At 42.5% G+C, this 21,608-nt stretch overlaps 1 protein-coding gene across 1 annotated transcript; it reads left to right on the forward strand.

Moving 5' to 3' along the window:
- Positions 1-3,316: 3,316 nt before the first annotated feature.
- zgc:162612 (forkhead box transcription factor) lies at positions 3,317-4,989 on the forward strand. The gene has a single exon (XM_037544964.1). The coding sequence runs from the start codon at positions 3,541-3,543 to the stop codon at positions 4,423-4,425; it is 885 nt and encodes a 294-aa protein (XP_037400861.1). The 5' UTR covers positions 3,317-3,540; the 3' UTR covers positions 4,426-4,989.
- Positions 4,990-21,608: the final 16,619 nt, after the last annotated feature.

A 21,608-nucleotide genomic window follows, 5' to 3' on the forward strand; every position in this document is an offset into this window, starting at 1 on the left:
AGAGGGAGAGAGAAAGAGAGAATGAGAGTGAGAGAGAGAGAGCGCGAGAGAGGGGGGGCGAGAAAAAGAGAATGAGAAAGAGAGTGAGAGAGTGAGAGAGAGAGAGAGAGAGAGAGAGAGAGCGAGAGAGCGAGAGAGAGAGAGAGAGAGAGAGGGAGAGAGAGAGAGAGAGAGAGAGAGCGAGAGAGAGAGAATGAGAAAGAGAGAGAGAGAGAGAGAGAGAGAGAGAGAAAGAGAAAGAGAGGGGAGAAAGAATATAAACGGAGTTACAGTCCGCTTTATGAATGTCATTTCGACGGTTGTCTCCACTTTGATTTTTATTTTTAAATAATAGTAAACAGAAGACTGCACTCTCAACAAGAAAGGCTACTAATTGGGTCTCGGCTTTGTCGTGCAGTTCTAGGAAAAAATCTTTAAGTGACATAGAAAAAAATGACATTTTATATAATTTATATTATATTTCTTTGGGACACTTTTGATCTCATTATGGTGTGCTGCGGTTTTCTGTTCAGGGCTGATGTATTCATTGCTTTCAGTGCTAAAAAAATAATGTAATAAACTGAGCGCATTATTCTCCTAATGCCCAGTAAATAAGGGTCAGTGTTGTTGATAATGCTGTATTTATTCTGCTCTTTGTTGTAACCGCAGTATTTTAGGATAATTAATATTTATAAACCCTCCCAATTCATTTCTCATTCATTTACATTTAATGGTGTTGTCTGCTAAGCTTAGAACATATAATAATAATAATAATAATAATAATAATAATAATAATAATAATAATAATAATAATAATAATGAATTTTATTTGTAACGCACTTTACATTTGAAGCAAATGTCAAAGTGCTACACAGAAGAAGCATTTCTATGAAATCAAAGAACTACTATAAAACATCTTTACAATCCACAGGAAGATCACGGGTTATAAGTTCTGCTGAAGAGAAAGGTTTTAAGCCCTTTTTTAAAACTGTCACTCGACTGTGGTGCTCTCAGATGGTCAGGGAGAGCATTCCTTAAGCGAGGAGCAGCAGAACAGAAGGCCCGGTCCCCCATGGTGCGGAGTTTAGTTCTGGGGAGGAGGAGGCGATTTGTGTTCATAGAACGAAGGGATCGTGATGAAGTCATTGGGGTGAGGAGTTCTTTCAGATACATTGGGTAGGGGCATTGCCATAAATGCACTGGTGGGTGAGGAGGGAAACCTTGTATTCGAGGTTTGGCAAAGATGGGAAGCCAGTGAAGAGAACAGAGGACGGGTGTGATGTGTTCATATTTACGCACTCTCATCAGGATCCTAGCAGCGCTGTTCTGAATGTATTGTAGCCTCTGGAGACTCTTGCCAGGAATCCCAATGAGAAGTGCATTGCAGTAGTCGAGTCTGGAGGAGATAAGAGCATGAACCAGTTTTTCAGCATCTGATACAGTCAGAGTAGAGAGGGGCGAATTTGGCAATGTTTCTGAGGTGGTGAAAGGAGATCTTGCAGAGGTGTTTTATATGGGCCTCGGAAGTGAGTTGAGAGTGATCTGATTTCTCCTGATTATTAGAAACAAAAGCCAAATAATATGTTGATATTATTGTCATTATTATTATTATTATTATTATTATTATTAGTAGTAGTAGTAGTAGTAGTAGTAGTAGTAGTAGTAGTATAAGTAAATTTATAGTATTGGCAGATGTGCTGGTTTAATATGCCTGGCAGGTTGAAAGCTCGGTGCCACACGCATCAGCTCCTCCTCTTCTTCTCTTTTCAAACAGATCTGTTTCTAATCTGAGCCAATGAGAGAGAGATCTACAGATCAGAGCCATCACAGAGAGAGAGAGAGAGAGAGAGAGAGAGAGAGAGAGAGAGAGAGAGAGAGAGAGAGAGAGAGAGAGAGAGAGAGAGAGATAGACAGGCAGAAAGGCAGAGACGGAGAGAGAGATAGAGTGTGAGAGAGAGAGTAAGACAGACAGACAGAAGCAGAGAAAGAGATGATGATGATGATGATGATGATGATGATGATGGTGATGACGATAATGATGATAATGATAAACACACTAAAACACAAAAAATACCAACAAAACGTACGCACGCGCCGATACATACATCCTGAACCCTAAACGCTGCACTTTTTAAAACACCCGTTTATGACGTGTTTATGGTTACTGTGCACTTCTGGTCTGTGTCGTTGTTGTTGGTGATAACCTCGTGACCACGTTTGCTGTTATGCTTTAGTTAATTCAGTCATTATCTAAAAAAACAGTGAAGCTGAAATAAATCAGCAACAAGACATTACTTAATGTAGCCCAGTGAGTCAGTTTCAGCAGTTCAGCTAAATCACAGTTAAACATTAAGGATAAAATCCACCAACGGTTACAGCAGCATGTTAACTACTGAGGGGGAATCACCAACAACAGAAAACGGTCTAAAAGACATTTTAAAACCAATAGAGACACACTGAAATATCAATATATATAAAATAATCAGACACTCACTCTTAGAAACAACTTACAGAATACAGAATTGTATATTATTATTATTAAAATAATAATAATAATAATAATAATAATAATAATAATAATAATATTAAATGTTGAATTGCGTTAATAATGTATTATATTGCGTACATAATAATCGACTTCATTATTAATAGTATATTCATAACAATAAATATTCTTCTTCTTATTGGTGGTAATAATAATAATAATTATTATTATTTATTATTGTTATTATTATTATTGTTAATATTATTCTTATTGTTGTTATTATTGTTATTATTATCACCGATTAATTTGTGTTATTTCTAATTAAAATTGGCGAAAATTGAGCAGATTTACACTTCAGACCATTACATGAAAAAGGTGCTGTATTTATTTCACTAATGTAAACAACCGAATCAAGTTGTTTCAAAGCAGCATTTTTTTCAATCCAACGGCTGAGCGCGTGTGTGGAGTGTGTGTGTTGCTTAATGTATGTATTTATTTAAATAAATAAATAAACCACCCAAGCGTGCGTTCCTAACACACAGCCGGATATCAGACAGACAGACAGACAGACAGACAGGCGGGTTACTGTCCTCAGGGTGAAGCTCTCTGCGCAGCGCTGCTTCACTGCAGTCCTCTCAGTCTGAAACGCTCGCTTTAAACTCAAACTCTCTGATTCCTCTTCTCTCCAGATCTGAGCTCCACTCTGAGATTAATCTCCTGATTCATTAGAGCTCCGTCTTTTTTTCTGGCGAGGGCTTCGCCGTGACGTAACCGTCACGTGACCCTCCCGCACGCTGGGATGCAGCTGGAGCGCAGCTGCAGTTGCTGTGGAGACGCGGCGGAGGAGCCCGTCAGCGCGCTGAGGCCGAACAATGCAGCGGAACCAGCTCGATTCTGAAGAGAATCAACTCACTGAATCCGAGCTGAGAGCCAGTTGAGGCCCGTCTGAGCGTCTCTGATACTCTCTCGCCTGTTTTGCTCTCCGCTGGTGACCCAGAGAGTCTCCGCGTCTCCTGAGGCTTAAAGTTTCTGCCCGTCGCGGATCCTCACCTGCAGCTCAGCGCTCGCGCGCCGCTATGACCCTCGACACGGATTTAATGGACGAGCTGGTCATCGACGTGGTGGGCGAGGGCAGCAGGGACTCTGGGGAGGAGCCCGTGTCGGTGTTACCGGGCGCGGACGCCAAACTGTTGCTGCCGGGCTCTGGCGCGAGCCCTCTGTCTCTGGAGGCGGGAGAGGGCGGGGGCGGCGCGGCGGGTGCGGCGGGAGCTCGGCCCGCAGCTCCGGGCAGCAAGAACGGGTCGGTGAAGCCGCCGTACTCGTACATCGCGCTCATCACTATGGCCATCCTGCAGAGCCCCAAGAAGCGGCTCACGCTCAGCGAGATCTGCGACTTCATCAGCCGCCGCTTCCCGTACTACCGCGAGAAGTTCCCCGCGTGGCAGAACTCCATCCGCCACAACCTGTCGCTCAACGACTGCTTCGTGAAGATGCCGCGCGAGCCGGGCAACCCGGGCAAGGGGAACTACTGGACGCTGGACCCCAACTCGGCTGACATGTTTGACAACGGCAGCTTCCTGCGGCGCCGCAAGCGCTTCAAGCGCCAGCACTGCCGGCGCGCGAACGTTTTCGACGAGCGCGCGGCCACTTTCCTCGGCGTCGGGTGCGGCACGTGCGGCCCGTGTGGCGGCGGCGGCGCGCTCGCGCCCTGCGTGCCCTTGCCGAGTCTGGACGCGTGTCCTTTCACCTTCCCTCGCCTCTCCGCCGCGCACGCGCCCGCCGTTCTGCCCGCGCTCTCCGCCATTTTCCCGCGCAGCAGCAGTCCCTGCCCTCCGTCGCGCGGCCCGCTCGGCCTGGGCTCCCCGTTCTCGGCGTCCCCCGCGCTCTTCCACCCCGTCGCCTTCCCGCCCTTCATCGGCCTGCAGTACGGACAGCTGAAAGCGCGCGATCTGGAGAAGTGACGGAGGCGCGCGCAGAGACTCTCAGGTCTGAAGATTTCGCTTTTCGTTTGTTTTTGTTTTTTTTTTCAAGTGTTTTCGTTCTCAGGAATTTGAAGCTTTCAGCGTGCAGGGAGCCGGAGACTTTCACTGCGGACGCTCAGCTTCGTTTCACCGGGAGTTTCTCCGCGGGAGAGAAACTCGAGTCCGGACATCAGGTCACAGGAGGCACCTCGGCAGCTCCGTCTGCTCCAGTCTCAGCTGACGGCGCGAGTTTACTGGATAAGCCGAAGGAAGTGCCGAAAACAAACGATTTAAAAAGTAACTTTCAGAGAATTTTTGACAAAACAGCATCGCTTTCTTTTTGAATTCAGGGTCTTTAATGGCGTAAGTGGCTCATTCACCCACACACGGTCATCATCACCACTGTCACATATGACCTGACTGCCCACAGTGTCCACTCTATGGACTGATTTACGGACTGATTCATGCTTCAAACAGTTTCTGGCTGCATTTCATACTACACAGCTAAAGTGCCTTGAGTGACCTACAAAGATATATATGTATATATAAATATTTAAATGACGAATTTCCCCTTTAATGTTTGAATGGAAATAAAACCAATTCGTAAAAATCGGCCGTTTGAGTATTCATTTATAAAGTGGACACGAGATGAAGTTAAATTTCAGCTGTAAAATGTGGCTGAATGCTGAATTCGTACAGAGAATTATTCCCACTGAACTGTTGTTGTATTAAGCTGGAAATCTATTCGGCTCTGTGTGGGGCTTCATTAGCAGTTATGCAGACAGGCAGGGAAGTTGTGTCAAGGTATAAGAAAATTGAAAAAAGGTAAGAAAATAAAAATAAAAATAAATGAACGTTAAAAAATGCTTAAATAGCATTTTAGCGCTTTAATATTTCGTCTGATTCTTCGCCGCTTTTCGTGATTATTTTAAACGGCTCCAGAACGGAAACGTAATATTTTGGGATATTAAATATAGTTCAGGCTGGGAAACTGCACTGCAACACAGTAAACACTGCAGTAAAGCCCCGTATTACCGCTGCTCTACACGCCTACAAATGAAGGTTCCTCAAGGGTTCTTAGAGGTAGTAGTAGTTGTAGTAGTAGTTTGTAGTTAGTAATTAGTAGTTAGTTTAGAGCCATGAGTTCTACATAGAACCATTTCGCGCTTAAATGGCTCTTTGCATTGTGAAATGGTTCTTTAAACGTGTTGTATATGGTTCTATTTAGCATCAAAAGGGGTTCTGCTATTGTTAATAGAGCTAAACCCTTTTTAATGTTATACAGAACCAAAAGGTTCTATGTAGAACCATAGACAACACATTCTCCTTTAATCTAAATAACCACATCACTATGCACAGAACCGTTTAAGCATGAAATGGTTCTCTATAGAACAGAACCATTGCCTTTACTAAAGAACCCTTAAAGAACCATAGTTTTGAAAGTGTACAGGCCCATAAATCCGTTTATCTCGCGTCTGACGAAACACGTTCCCGTGCCCCGCGCCTGAGCTGAAGGGTGATCACTAAACGCGGAGGTCTCGCGCTCGTCTTGGAGTGGTCAACTGACCGGTCAATCAACGCTCTTTATAAACACGCAACAGCGTTGAGGATCCGATGACCAGTCGGACCCGGGGCTCAGCTCTTCACCACAGCTCTTTCACCACAGCTCTCAGTCATGAAGGATCAGTTCAAGACGCGCACAGCCGGACCCACGGCTGGGCAAACAGACCTCAGCACGCGCAGGAGTGTGAAAAGCATTACATCGAGTCGATTTTAGGGCCACACACCGCCTGCCTGCGCCCGAACCCTGAATGAGATGATCTACATAACACACTTGAATTCAGACCTGTGCATTCAGTCTGCTTAGCAAAGCCATCGGGGCTCGAATAAACCCAACTAATCAGATTCAGTGGGGAATTCTTTTGTGGGGCAAACCGAAAAGATATTTTGCTTTTGCTAATATGTGGATTTCCAGCAGCGACGGGGGCAATAATAGGGGCATTATTACCCCAATTAATAATAACCTAGTAGTAATAATAGAGGTAACGGTTTTCATGTCATTCATGCCAAAAGATGCTTGACAATCATAATGAAATTAAATTAGACAGAAACTACACAAAAATAGAGTATACACTGTAAAAATGGCTCGTCAGATCAACCTAAACATTCTTCATGTGGTAACCGGTAAATTAACTCGTTTTATTTAAACGAAATAAATGCTATGAACGAACGATTCTTCCAATCAAAGTCATGAAATGACTGTTTGGTGTACTTTATTAGTTCATTCTAACTTTGAAACAGTACATGCAGCGATAATAATAATAATAATAATAATAATAATAATAATAATAATAATAATAATAATAATAATAATAATAATAATAATAATAATAAACAAATTTTAGAAAGTAAGTGCTGAGTATTGACAGATTTTGTCATCATTAAGAAATAAAGGAGGGTTTATTTATCCGTAACTCGATGTAGAGTAGTGAAATGGATAAGTTGGTCTGCTACACACAGAAACAGGCCTCTTCCATTTAAGGCAAGCTGATGATTTACAGTGAAATGTTCCAGTGGCATCACTAAGCCCTTCTCATGCTGTGATGGATGACATCGCCAACCGTCCATGACAGGTCTGATGGGTATTACATCGAGGGCTCCGTTTCTTCTGGCCCTGCATCGGCACCAGTTCTCCTCAGTCAAATAAATAAAGAGATTGGTACCGGATGGTGGGATATTCGATTGCATTGTGGCAGAACAGAGCTGCCTATTCTCTGTTTTTTTTTTAATGTGCTTCAGGAAATTGATTAATTCGTATCTATAAATATTTTTAAACCGTTCTGGTTCTCTTAATAATGAGCTCATTGGAAAACGCCAGTGGACGCCTGTGGGGTCCATTCTAATATCTTGAATCTGAGTTATGGTGCTTAAAAGGAAGGGGCGGAACAGCTTTAAAGCTTGGACATGACATATCAGCAGTGTTAGTGAACCCAAGTCATCTGATTATAGACAACAACTCATAAAAAGGAATAAAATAGATTTAAAGGAATATGGATACGGAAATCAGAGCATGAGTGGAGCTTAAATTCAGCCAACAAAAGTCTCATTCTTCATCATCTTAAAGCGACCGGCTCATTTTTTTGCCAGGTTTTAAAAATTGCTCCTAGTTCTATTCAAAGCTTTAGGACTCTAGTGCTTATGTGAGCATTCCAGCTGCTCCTAAAAGCTGGATACTGGACCTCATCTTGCCAAAGGCAGCATATTTCCTTTGATACCTTTTTCAGTTGAGGAAATCAGAATGTGCTGGAAAGCAATTTGCCTAGAGGAAAGCATAGAGGAACAGTGACAGAGTTAGTGCAGCAGTTATTCTGACGGGCAGGGGCTTGAGATAAGTGAAGGGACACAATCTCTGCACCTGACAAAATAAGAGGAACATTATAGAAGAGAGAGAGAGAGAGAGAGAGAGAGAGAAGGAGGGAGGGAGGAAGGGACAGATTTTTAGCTGCTAGATTGCAGCTGTCTTTGGATCACACACAGCTTTTTACTACTGCATGGAGCAGCACATGGGAAGATTCCGGTGTCATTTGCTCTGAATAACTCTCTGTATTTAGCCCAGTCCCTACAGAATAATGGAAATAATCTTGTTTACTGTGACCTTCTCAGTCTGTCTCTGTCCTGTCCCTCACACATCACACTTGCTGTACAACCTCGCCCTTCTCTGTCCTCACACGTCTCAGCTGGACATCTCCTCCACCACCACAACTCTCAGGATCATGCAGGCATTAACTTTTTTGTTTTTGCTCTCAAATGATTTGTAAAAGAATGTCTAGGAAGACCCATAACTCCATTCAGAATCAGTCATTTCTTGTAAAAAGACAAAATCTGCGGCCTCAAATTGAATACGTCACTCCCTAAAACTCCATCGCATGCTCAATCAACGTCACATTAGGCACGTTAATAACATTATGAATGTGATGAATGGCTATTTATGTGACACCCCTCCAGCAGAGGTTGCCAGTGAAAATGCTGCACGGTTCCCTGTGGTTTATCAGCTATGACGTATCATAACTCATATCTTCCCACTGATGCAGGCGGCCTTCAGCAAGGGGAGAGTGCGCAGGTTCATGTTTCAAGGTCCACTTTTGGCTGGCTCGAGACACCACCACTTTTTCCTGCTCCTCCATGCCAAGCCAAACAGGTTTAGGTAAGAGCCATCCCTCACACGGGGCACTGGTTCGTGAAGGCCTCCTCCCCCTTGCAGTCACCAAGCCAAGTGAGAGAGTGAGAGAGGTGCTCCACGGGATATTGTGCTCTGGCCATGGTTACTTGCTGAAAGGACAAACTCTGCTCCACAGGATGTTCTTGAGCATCTGAGGTGGATCTGTTTGACTTGAGGCGTGGAACACATAAACAGTGCATTTCAGAAGCTTAAAAGAAATATTTGAACCACAGGCCGTACTTTTTAGGAATTTCTTTGCTTTCTTCCATTTGTGAGGCTGTCACAGCTGTATTGCTGTTCAGGTATCATAATGAAAATCTGATCTTTGAAAAAAACACAGATTGGGAAACGGCTGTTAATTAACAGGAGGATTACTGTAAGACATTTTAATGATTAAGATTATGAGTTGAACAAGAAAAGACCTATAGCATTACAATGATTACTAGAATTATTGGTGGCCTTGTTTTTTTTATTTTCATTGATCATTTTTCAGTGAAATGTAGATTTTTTCTCACACTTTCAGCGCAAACTCTAGCAGCAAAGACATTTCATCAAAGACATTTTTGCCCATCTTTATAAAGGGATAGGCTCCAGCCACCCCTTCCAACCACTCCCACCTCCTACCCCCCTCCCAACAAAGAAGGATAAGCGGCTTAGAAAATGTGTGTGTGTGTGTGTGTGTGTAAAAGGTGCTGCTGATTCCAGAGGGCACTTGTTTAATTTCATTCTGGAAAAGAGTTTTATCTGAGATTAACAAATATTCTTTCTGATTGAAATTAAGAATAAGAGCCCTGAATTCTGTCTAACAAAATAGAAAATAAGTCCTAAATATTTTAATTTCTATACTATTAGGTTAATTAGCTTCACACCAGCCAAATGTAAAGCAAATGTGGAGACACATTCAGGAATGATGGTGAGGAGGAAAAAGAGGAAGAATGAATGAAATGGAGAGAGAGAGAGAGAGGGAGAGAGAGAGAGTAAAAGAAAGAGCTGAGGCAATAACAGAGTGATGTGCAGTGGAGAGAGCTCTAATGAGAGGGAGGATGCTGAGGAGATGGCGTGTGGCGTCGGCGCTGCAGTGGCACGACAGATCAGAGGCACTGTTCTCACTCCTCTTTAATAAATAATTTAGATGCATGAGCATGAATAGACACACTTACAGCGTTCCTATCCGCAGTTCTTCATGACTTCATGAAGGGAACACAGTCTATATATATGCACACATATGCACACACGTTCTTACTCAAAAATTTAATGAGCAGCTTGCGTACATACACTCACACACGCATACTGGGGGCCTTTGGAGTTTGCTTTTTCTGGCAAAGCTCTCCCTCCCTTCACTTTTCCATCCGTTTGAGTGCTGTTCAATTATAAATCACCCCCTTCCCTTTCATCCTTCTTTCTTTCGTTCTTTTCATTGGACTTATCCTTCGCTCTCTTTTTGCCAGCACCCGTGAAAACAAGGAGCCTCCATGCACCGGTTCTGGGTCTAGTGCCCATGTGTTTATGTGTGGCATACTGGTGTAGAGTGAATGTTTGAGTGTCTATGCATGCATGTGTCTTGGGAATGGGGATCACCCACACCCCTCATTACCCCTCTCACCCCTTTACTCCTTGCCAAAGCCCCTGTGTGCCAGTAGATGACAGTGACATACTGCAGGAAAGCCACCCAGAAGGAACATGAGCTCACACCTCAGCCACGTTCCTCTACCAACAGCTAGAGCGGAGTAGGGTAAACAGAGCAGTCACAAGAAGCCAGCATGAGAGATAAGAGGAAAACAGCTTTGTGACGGCTCTACGACTAATACCTCTCCTTTACAGAACTACATTTTTGTCTACATTTCCAGAAACACACACTTCCCTTCGCTCCTCAGTTGTTTGTCGCAAAGAGCTTACATTCATTTCTCTACTGTGCAAAGAAAAGCCCCAATTGTCACCACCTGTTCCCAGCCTCCCAGAGGAGAGGGGGCCTAGCAAACATCAAAATATTCCTCCTCTGTTCCATTTGGGTTCAATTCCAATCCAATCAGCCTCATTATAACATCTGTGAGACCTAAAAGGCAAGGCGTACTTTTACAACATGTCCGGATATGATGTATTCCAATGGGTGGCGTGTGGTTCTGACCCACCATCCTGCCCTCCCACCCACCCTCTTGGCCCCAACAAAGTCTCCCTGCTAACCTCTATGGCACCCTGCTGCTTTCCTGCAGATGGTGCCCTGATGCCCTGATGCCTAGCCATAGTGCCCCCTGGGCTTGGAAAGACATCTCTTCTTTTCTTTCTTTCTCTCTGTCTATAGAGAAAGGATTAGTGTGTCAAACTGCCAGGCCCGTTGAGCCTCCCGAACCTGGAGCTGACAAACTTTCACCACAGTGGCGTGCTACTTTGTCCAAAAGTGCATTTTTTTTTCCTGAAAATCAGCCTGTACGATCAAAGCAGCAGAAATGGATGACGTCACCGGAGGCAGCCCCCCCACCCCCTAACCCAGGCCTGGGCCACGTTGCCCCCAAATTAGTTCCATTAAACCAGCCTTGTCATAAGTAACAAACGGCTGTCATTTGATCAGAAAGCAAACAGGAAGTATAATTAACATAAGGGCAGGAAGGTGTCATAGCTGAGGTCAGTGTGTCCAGGGCTTTGATTAGAGCTATAGTGTTTCTTAATGGGCCTGGCTCTGTTGTCTTGACCTGCTTATGGCCAGCCCAGGCCGGCTACTTCTAACAGATCGCAGAGCAAGACAGAGCACTCTCCCTCATCCACTGAGCATTGTCATGGTAACGGAATGGGGTTTGGAAAGGGCAACAGAAGCGGCGTCCTGCAGCAGCGTATTGGTCCTTTTTCCTGCCTCTAATAACCCCATGCTCTGGTTTGGTTTTTCCTCTTTCCTCCGTAACGTCTGCAGCGGTGAATAGAAATTTGGACCTGGCTTTTTAAAGGGCACTGGAAAGAGCGCCGGCTGGGGAAAATCATGAGCTGGACCGGCTCAGCTCAGATCACGGCGGCTTGCCAACCCTCACGCTTTGCATCAGGAGGGAAAAAAATCCCATTTTTTCCCTGTCTGATGCTTAATCCAATAGACCAACCTCAAAGAGTGTTGGCGCACATCTCCTCATGTAAAACCCATTTTACCCGGTTTCAATCACAACCTCAGACCTTCCCGTTAAAAACGTTTGCCACCCATTCAGCGGTGATATTAATATGCCAGCCTTGCTCCCCACCCGCCCCCTCTTTCTCTCTCTATGCGGTGGGCCTATCAATGGGGTGGGGAAATTTAAAGACCCATTCACGAGAGCATAAACATTACAGCGCCCGTGCTTAGCCGTCGAATGGCTGAGCCGTGTCGAGTAGAGCCGAGACGTTCTGCTGTCTTTAACTGCATTGATTACTGTGTGGATCAGCGAGTGTTTGTAGCACCGCCCTGCCACCCAAACCGGCGGCCGGCGAACATGCTCTTCATCTTGCTGCTGCCTGCCTTGGTGGTCCCTGGTGTAAGCTATATTTTTCCCTCGCCTTTCTCTTTCCCCATTTCTTTCCCTTTTTTATAGCAAACAGAAAATTGTTCCTAATTCGCTGTTGCTAGAGGGGGGTAATTTGCGGCTTTTGGCAGAGCGTCGCAAGCCCCAAATTTGAAAAAGCTGCTGTGGGGAAGTTGTTTTTTATGGGCGTGCAGCGCGAGCTTCAACAGCAAGTGAGACAAAATCCAATCACTTTAATGCATCAAGAGGAAAAAACACAATTAAGGAGAGGAAGCACTCGCAGTCGACAGGAAGTAATAATCCAGTGCTCATCTCAGTAAAGAAAATGACACCCTTGTCGAACACGATTACCTCTTATCTTGCACATGCTGCTTCAAGACTCTCAAGTTATGGTGGTTTTGGCTTCTGTCTTTTGGTATCTGTTAGAGTTGAAAGAGCATGGATGAGTACAGGAATAACACTGTTAGCTTACTTAATCAGGTTCTACTGTTGGCCAGAAGTGCTCTCTAGACGGCCGATAGTAGGTCTGGAGTTGTGGTAGAAAGAGAGAACCGGCCAAAGTCTATCTGTGGCTCACTGTGAGTGCAGATATTTTACAAAACAGTATTGCTCCTTGAAGAGTCTTCTTGCTCATCTTTTGGAAATGTATTCAGTTTCTATCTGTTCTGTGGTCCTCTCCTTCCTTCTTCGTATCTTCTCCGCTCACTTTTCTTGGCAACACTTTATTTGAAGTGGTCCTTTGTAGATGATTCAAAAACTCTTCATTGATTGTCAGTAACACAATGACAACACATCAGTGAATTAGCAATAGTGAAGCCTCTGAATACACTGAAGTAAATAGTTTGTTGATGTACTGTTGATACATTATTTACATTATTTACATTAAGTAGATGTATTATACTTCCATTATGCAAAACCTAACCCTCACCCTGGCTCTAATCCTAACCCTTGCCTTAACCTCAACCCAAATCCTAATCCTAACCTTAATATGCTTGTTGCATGCTACTGAGAGTCTGTTTGTTTCATCTAAAAGGACCACTCAAAATAAAGTGTCAGCCCTTTCTGAAAGCCTTCATCTACACTCTTAAAAAAGGTTCTTTAGCAAAGACAATGGTTCTATATAGAACCATGAACACTCAAAGAATTCTTTGCATGCTGAAATGGTTCTTTGCATCATAAAATGGTTCTTCAGATTGACAACATTTTGAAAATGGTTCTATATGGCACCAAAAAGCTTGATGTTATAGCAATAGCAGGACCAAAAAGTTGAACATCATAACAATAGCAGAACTTCTGGTGCTATATAGAGCCATTTTAAAACCTTCTATATAGAACCTTGTACAGCACATTCTCTGTCAACCTGAAGAACCATTTCACCATACAAATGACCATTTAAGCATGCATATAGTTCTTTGAGTGTTTATGGTTCTACAACCCCAATTCCAGTGAAGCTGGGATGTTGTGTAAAACATAAATAAAATCAGAATACAATGATTTGCAAATCCTTTTCAACCTATATTCAATTGAACACTCTACAAAGACAAGATATTTAATGTTCAAACGGATAAACTTTATTGTTTTTTGCAAATATTCACTCATTTTGAATTTGATGCCTACAACACGTTCCAAAGAAGTTGGGACAGGGCCATGTTTACCACTGTGTTACATCACCTTTCCTTTTAACAACACTCAATAAGCGTTTGGGAACTGAGGACACTAATTGTTGAAGCTTTGTAGGTGGAATTCTTTCCCATTATTGCTTGAGGTACAACTTCAGTTGCTCAACAGTCCGGGGTCTCCGTTGTCGTATTTTGCGCTTCATAATGCGTCACACATTTTCAATGGGAGACAGGTCTGGACTGCAGGCAGGCCAGTCTAGTACCTGCACTCTTTTACTACGCTAAGCCACGGTGTTGAAACATGCAGAATGTGGTTTGACATTGTCTTGCTGAAATAAGCAGGGACATCCCTGAAAAAGACGTTGCTTGGATGGCAGCATATGTTGCTCCAAAACCTGTATGTACCTTTCAGCATTAACGGTGCCTTCACAGATGTGCAAGTTACCCATGCCATGGGCACTAACACACCCCCATACCATCAGAGATGCTGGCTTTTGAACTTTGCGCTGGTAACAATCCGGACAGTCCTTTTCCTCTTTGGCCCGGGGGACACGACGTCCATGATTTCCAAAAACAATTCGAAATGTGGACTCAGGACCACAGGACACTTTTCCACTTTGTGTCAGTCCATCTCAGATGATTTCGGGCCCAGAGAAGCCAGCGGCGTTAATGGGTGTTGTTGATATATGGCTTTCACTTTGCATGGCAGAGTTTTAACTTGCACTTGTAGATGGAGCGACGAACTGTGTTCACTGACAGTGATTTTCTGAAGTGTTCCTGAGCCCATGTGGTAATATCCATTACAGAATGATGTCGGTTTTTAATGCAGTGCCGCCTGAGGGATCGAAGGTCACGGGCATTCAATGTTGGTTTTCTGCCTTGCCGCTTACTTGCGAAGATTTCTCCAGATTCTCTGAATCTTTTGATGATATTATGGACTGTAGATGATGAAATCCCTAAATTCCTTGCAATTGCACATTGAGAAATGTTGTTCTTAAACTGTTGGACTATTTGCTCATGCAGTTGTTCACATCCTTGCTTGTGAATGACTGAGCCTTTCAGGGATGCTGCCTTTATACCCAATCATGACACTCACCTGTTTCCAATTAACCTGTTCACCTGTGGAATGTTCCAAACAGGTGTTTTTTGAACATTCCTCAACTTTCCCAGTCTTTTGTTGCCCCTGTCCCAACTTCTTTGGAACGTGTTGCAGGCATCAAATTCAAAATAAGTGAATATTTGCAATAAAAAAAAACAAACAATAAAAAAAAACAAAGTTTATCCATTTGAACATTAAATATCTTGTCTTTGTAGTGTATTCAATTGAATAGAGGTTGAAAAGGATTTGCAAATCATTGTATTCTGTTTTTATTTATGTTTTACACAACGTCCCAACTTCATTGGAATTGGGGTTGTACATAGAACCACTGCCTTTACTATAGAACCCTTGAAGAGCCATCTATTTTATGAGTATACTTGCTCTGTCTTTTTCTGATCCCACCTTCCTTTCTCTCCATACCTGTAGCTTTATTTCTTCTGCATCTCTCACCATCTCTCCATTCCTCCCTCAGGAGACTGCTAAAGTGTTTTGGTGTCTCTAACTCCAACATGGTTTTTCGCTTCCACAGTGCTGCGTCAATACCTCGGGTGTTTAAACACTTAAGCAGGGTTTAAGGAGGTAGGGGGGGAAGCTCGCAGTTATACATTAACTCCGCATCACCCGAGGGCAATGTAAAAGCTGCCCTCAGAGCGAAATGAAGTCAATAAATAAAACGAGGCCTTGTCAGATGTCTGGAACAGCTTTAGAAGATGTGAACAACGGGGAAAGCCACTGTGTTGAAATTAGCGCCACTTAGCTGGGAGGGTGTCTGCTGTGAGGCTCAGAGACATTTAAGCAGTTGTTGTGTTCCAGCAACTAATGACAGCAGGGTGTGCTGCATCTAGTGCCAAAAGTAGCAGAGCGTTTGAGTCTTAATAATCCATTTTGTTGAATGACACAATACAGTTGCCATTTGAAATGGGAACACCATCATAGAACCTGATGTTTTCTGTGCCCACTTCCACTGGTGGTCTCCAGGCACACTGAGATTACGAGGAATGGGAAACCCAGTAATTTGTGCATATAAATAGTGAGTTATAAATTAGGAGATAAAAACTACAGCCAATTTATTAATTGCCCAATCCCTTAAGCACAAGAATATATTTTCCAGACTTTCTCCATGTACTAAGTTGCCAAACCGATAAGGAACTCTTTGTTGCACACACAGCCCTTCAAACATCTGCTGTAGGAGAACAACTCTACAGTACAGCTAAAGTGCTATCAGATTTGGACCCCTGGGCCAAAGTGGCCGTCAGATCAACCCACAACACAAACAATGACACCACTTTAGTCAGGTCTTTTCATAGACACACCAGCACTGCGCTAAGTGGGGGGCAGCTCTTGGCTCACTCCAAAGTCCCAGTGATTGATGGGAGCCCTGGAGGACATTGCAGGTGTTGCGTGGGCTAGGCGCTATCGCATGCCAAATCAAGCCAGTGTTGTTCTTCCTTGATTGAGATGGATGGGGACGAGCATTCCGCAAGTTCACATGAAAGTGAAGGAGCTGAGGGCTGCGCCTGTCAGCCATGATACAGGTCTGCTGACCCGCCCAGCTGGATGCAGCCATACGGAGGTAAAAGCTTGCTTCTTATCTGATTACCAGGGTCATCTAAGAGAACTAAGGGTCACCTGGAGGAACAGGCACCAGGCATGGTCAAATATGTGTTTAAAGTGTTCAGTGGATTGGATTGTCAAGATGTTCTTTTGAACCAGGTTAAGTTCATGTGCATCAGTATTTGTATTCTTGGACTAAGGTTGGTCAACCTATTTTTTTTTAGACTATTCACTGTATGGAAATATTTTGGTAGCAATTATTTGGTAGGATTACTGAACATGAACCATGAACCATTATTGAGACTTGCTTTTTCGCGCACATGCACGCACGCACACATGCGAGCGCGCACACACACACACACACACACATATGTATATATACTTTTACAACACTGTGAACCACAATGCAGTTTGAAATTTAATGGTACTATAAAAAGGGCTCTGATGTAGTGCTATTGTTTTATTATGACTGTAGGGCTATTCTGGTTGTTTAAATTCCCACTAGCATTTTTACTTTGGACTACATAGCAAACTCTCTGTTTACAGGGGTCTCCACAAGCTTCTGAATTTCTGATGAGGTTAAAAGTCTTCATCTCTAAGGAGCGACAACATTTACCCTTCCTTTCTGCAGTCTGTCAGCGGTGGTGGCTCAGATCCTGTAGATCACAGACTAACCGCTTCCTCCATACCTCACCTCTGCTGTTCTTTCTAGTCTTCTCTTTCTCCATCTCACCTTCTTTCTGTGACACTTGGGGAGGTAGAGCCTGCACCTGAACCGTACTTCTCTCTTTATTTAAGGGGGGTCTCTTCCCATGGCTCAGTCCCAGGCGTTCCATAAAGTGGCCTGGCCAGTGTTTTCTCTGCTTGCCCCGGGACGATCTGCTGCTCATAAAGGGACTGCTCTGAGGGCAAGCCGAGGTCTCGCTGTGCTGTAAAAGCGAGAGTGCTGCCGTGAAAGGAAAATATAGACTTGTGTTTGCAGGAACACCTTGGGAGCATTTGATCCTGGTGAACGTGTGCCGTTGCGGGAGGACATGCTCCGTAAATTTCATCCCCCCTCCAGCACGCTGTGTGCTTGAGGCTGCGAACTGTGCTCATAAAGAATGCACATGGAGATGCTTACACACGAGGATGACAGGTGCCAAGACCAGGAATGTGGAAAAAGAGCAAGAAGATGATGAAGTATCAGTGTGTGTATGTGTGTGTGTATGTGTTTTATTACTGATGATGGCACTATAGAGGATTTATTTGGACAGATGTGAACTCTTATTACCAAGGTGACCTGGTCTAGCATTGGCTGAACTGAGCATGATGTAGCTCTGGAAAAGAAAGCAAGCAAACAGGAGCATATAACAAGTATATCATTCCTGTCAAAAGAAAAACAAAAATCTCCAAAAAGTATGCAAAATTCATACTTTTAATGTGAGTTAATATAAAAAGATTTTATTCCAAACAATTTCAGGGCATTTCTACTGGCTCATTAATCATAATGCTTTCACACAATGTAAAGGGCAGCTGTTGTGTTCAATAATGCAGAAAAATAGAAAAATAAAAATTGAGATACTTGTTTTTTTGTGGATAGTGATGATATAATTATGATTATGATCAGAAAAAAAAACCTTATATCGCAAAAATGTAAACTTTTTAACTTTTAATGGAAGTTAATGGAATACCGTTTTATTCTGTGTAATTTTGGACAATTTGTACCAGAATAATCATCATGAATTTATCTCTTATTCTCTTTCAAATTGTACAAAATAAAAGAACTGAATGAAATAAATAAAACAACAGAAAATGGAGCCCAACAGTGCCAATAAGCTGCCACTGTCTTTCAATTACAGTCTCCATCATCATGAACACCTACTTTGTACTTCTACTTACTAATCACTTTATGTGATCCATCTAACTCATAGACCTGCTATTTAGGTGTACAGTTACAGACTGCAGCCCATCTGTTGTCTTGCACACATTGTTATCCTCCCTCTATGCTATCCATCATTGGCCCTGACCACAGGGCCAGATATTAGTTGACCATCCTCAATACAGTAATGACACTGACATGGTAGAGGCATGGTAGCGTCTGGCACTTGTAGGAATATATCAGGCATAGTGGTATTTGATGGTCTGCCACCCATAAACACTGTGCATGACAGCAAACAGGCTACTGTCTCTATCTGACAAGTCATATGAAAATCAATGCATGTTATGCCTTCAGATTAAACAGACAGGCTGTGGCCAGTTTGAATAAACCTCACTGTATTTGCACTTCGGTTGCCAGAGGAGCAGAGATACGATGTGTGGTTGGAGATCCATGGAGCATGTGGTATAGGGAGTGCAGACACAGAGCTGTAAAGAGCAGAAATTTATGTGGCGAGGAGAGGAGGGAAAGTGTAGGGCGGGGGGTCAGCTACAGAAAGAGGTGTGGAGGGGTCGCTGGTGGGGAAAGGAGGGGGAAAAGTGGGGTTTAAGCAGTGTGGAACTGGAGACAGTGAATGTTTAGATAGAAGAGGGGGAAAGCCATGCTAATTTATACTCCACTAATTTGAACCAGTGCGCCCCTTGCACCTGAGAGACATTCCAGCGAGTTTAGACGTGGGAGGTTTCGGAGGAGGAGGCTGTGTGTGTGTGTGTGTGTGCGCGTGTGTGTGTGTGGGTGTGTAAAAGGTTTATGCCACGCTGTGGGTACAAAAACCCATTTATACACTGACATTGTGGGGACCAAAAGCTGAAGGTGAAGACATGTTTAAGATTAGGGTTAGGTAAGTACTAGATATGGTTAAGGTTTGGGTAAGTCTGTAGGAAATAAATGGAGGTCTGTGTAATGTCCCCACAATACACAAAAATGTGTGTGTGTATTCACATCTTTGCAATTAGGTGTGTGCTAGAAATACAGAGAGCCCAATGTGCTCAGCCTTTTGAGCCAGATTCAAACACAACTCAAATACGTTTTTAATGTTTATTAATGTCCGTTTATTTGTTGTGTGCATGATAAAATGTAAAATGCACTTCTCTTCCACAGATACATGGATCTGAAAGAAGATAGTAAAAAATGTGGGATGATTCTGCAAAAAAGTGGGTGGAGAAATGACATGTGTGACTGATTACACTGTAATCTGACAATTTGTTTCAACCCAAATAAATTAAGTGTGCTGTATATAAATGCACTGAATATATATATATATATATATATATATATATATATATATATATATATATATATATATATATATATATATATAAACTGTATATAAATAATATACATATCCCACATATTACTAAACTATTTTAATTTTTAGTCTGTTGCTTTGAAACCGCCACATTCAAAAATATGAAACTGCACTGCTGTTGATTTTATTAATGTTTCTCAACAAATGTGTATAACTGAGTGAAACGAAGTGAGATGTGTTGTTTAAATGAAATACAGTGACATGTTTGCTTGATTAACACAGTCTTGTTTGTGTAAAGCTCACTTCTTTCTCATTGGCCCCTGGCTCCATCTAAGCATACTGGGTGTTTCTTTCTTTTTGTTTCATTTATTATCAACATGTTCTCATTCCACCCAGGCTACCTTCCCTTGAGCAACTGTTTATCTGGATCTTGTGTTGCTGGCTTAAAGGTTGAGTTAATGGTTAATTCATCAGTGTTTGTCAAAATTAGTTAATCCAAACAGTAATGTGATTAGCTATTAAAATATGTAATCAAAATTTGATATTAGGTTTGACTAACTCAAAAGGTATATTAAAATAATAACAATCTATGAGTTGCAGAAAAGTGTGTTTTGCCTAACAAAAAAGGTAAGCTATTCTAACACGCAGTGTTTAATATTTTAAGTACATTAGAATTAAAATAGCTGGTTTTTGGTGCTTGACTTATTTTTTTAGGACAATGGGTTCATTTTTTTAAGTTATGTTAACGTTTGGGTTTGTAGTGCACATGCTGTGCTGGATTTGCTCAAATTTGAGGTGTAAATTTTGCATCAAAGAGTTTACATGCAGTTATCTGACCGTCACGTAAACCACATACTGCGATCTAGAAATCTGTTTAAGAAATTATAAGACATAAAGAGAGCTGGGTTTTAGCTAAATAATCGGATTTCTCAGAGCATGTAAACTCTTATTCCGATTTCTTTCAGATTTCTCTGTTTGCGCATGCGTGAGAATAGACCTGAATTAAGCAGGCGGCGTTGCTGAACGATGGCGGTGAAACGCTTTTGGAGCTACGATGAAACCAGCGATTTAAATGTTTTTGATTTTCTAGATGTTGCATGTTCATATTTTCAGGTAAAGTGGCGCGATTTTTTTAAAACCTCGACGTGAAAATCGAGTCACGTCACGTGTTCGTCTGCGAGTTGATTGGCTCGTTGCAAAGCAGCAGTCTGGTTGCTGCCGGACTCTGTGTGCTTGTGATGAGAGTCTTCCTTTAAAAATGTCAGTAGACGGGGCACGAGCCTTGAACATGTGCTGAAAGAAGGTTTACCATTAGAATAACACTTTAAATTTTGAGGACGATGGCATGGCAATATGCCGTGATGGGGCAACAACACCTACAACTTAGGCTTTGTTATATGGACTCACAAAATCCAGTTCCTCTGCTGGAGTGATGCAACACCGCTTTAGAAAATTTTAATGGCAAAGATTGTAATTTCTTACCTCTTCTTCACTAGAGGTGGAAAGTAATTGGGTCATTCCACTAGAATGGTTCAAATTGGACTTTGACATTTTCAAATTTTTTGCTTAAATGTATCATTGATATGTATACCTCACAGTCAAACATGTAACGGGGTTGAGTGTGACGGGGTTGTGATTTTTGCACAAAATGGCCGCTGCTCTACATACTGTATACCAGAGAGAGAGCACATGGCATGCATGAGATTCAGAATTAGCATATAGTTTTGAAATAAAAAAAACTTTTTTATAAGTAATAGTTTTCTATCTTTTTTTCATGTGACGGTGTTGAGTCACTGAGTTTGGCGACCACAATATCACAAGATAAATGACCAAAATTAAATAAAAGAAGGAAGCCACTTGCCTGTCTTTGCTGTCCTGTTGTCCAAAAGACTTGAGTGATGTCACTTCTTGATGTATATGGATCATATGGATCATACCATTGTTTTTGTGGGGGAGATTCATTTGTGTTACGGGGTTGAGGGGTTACTTAGGTACAGAACTAAATAATGTGATTTTAATAAATAATTATCAATTAATTTTGAAAAATAA

This window comes from Pygocentrus nattereri, chromosome 14, assembly GCF_015220715.1.
Source record: "Pygocentrus nattereri isolate fPygNat1 chromosome 14, fPygNat1.pri, whole genome shotgun sequence".
NCBI lineage: Eukaryota > Metazoa > Chordata > Actinopteri > Characiformes > Serrasalmidae > Pygocentrus > Pygocentrus nattereri.

What these genes read in the sequence shown, in the direction of transcription:
- zgc:162612 (XM_037544964.1), top strand. Translation starts at nt 3,541, where the DNA reads ATGACCCTCGACACGGATTTAATGGACGAGCTGGTCATCGACGTGGTG.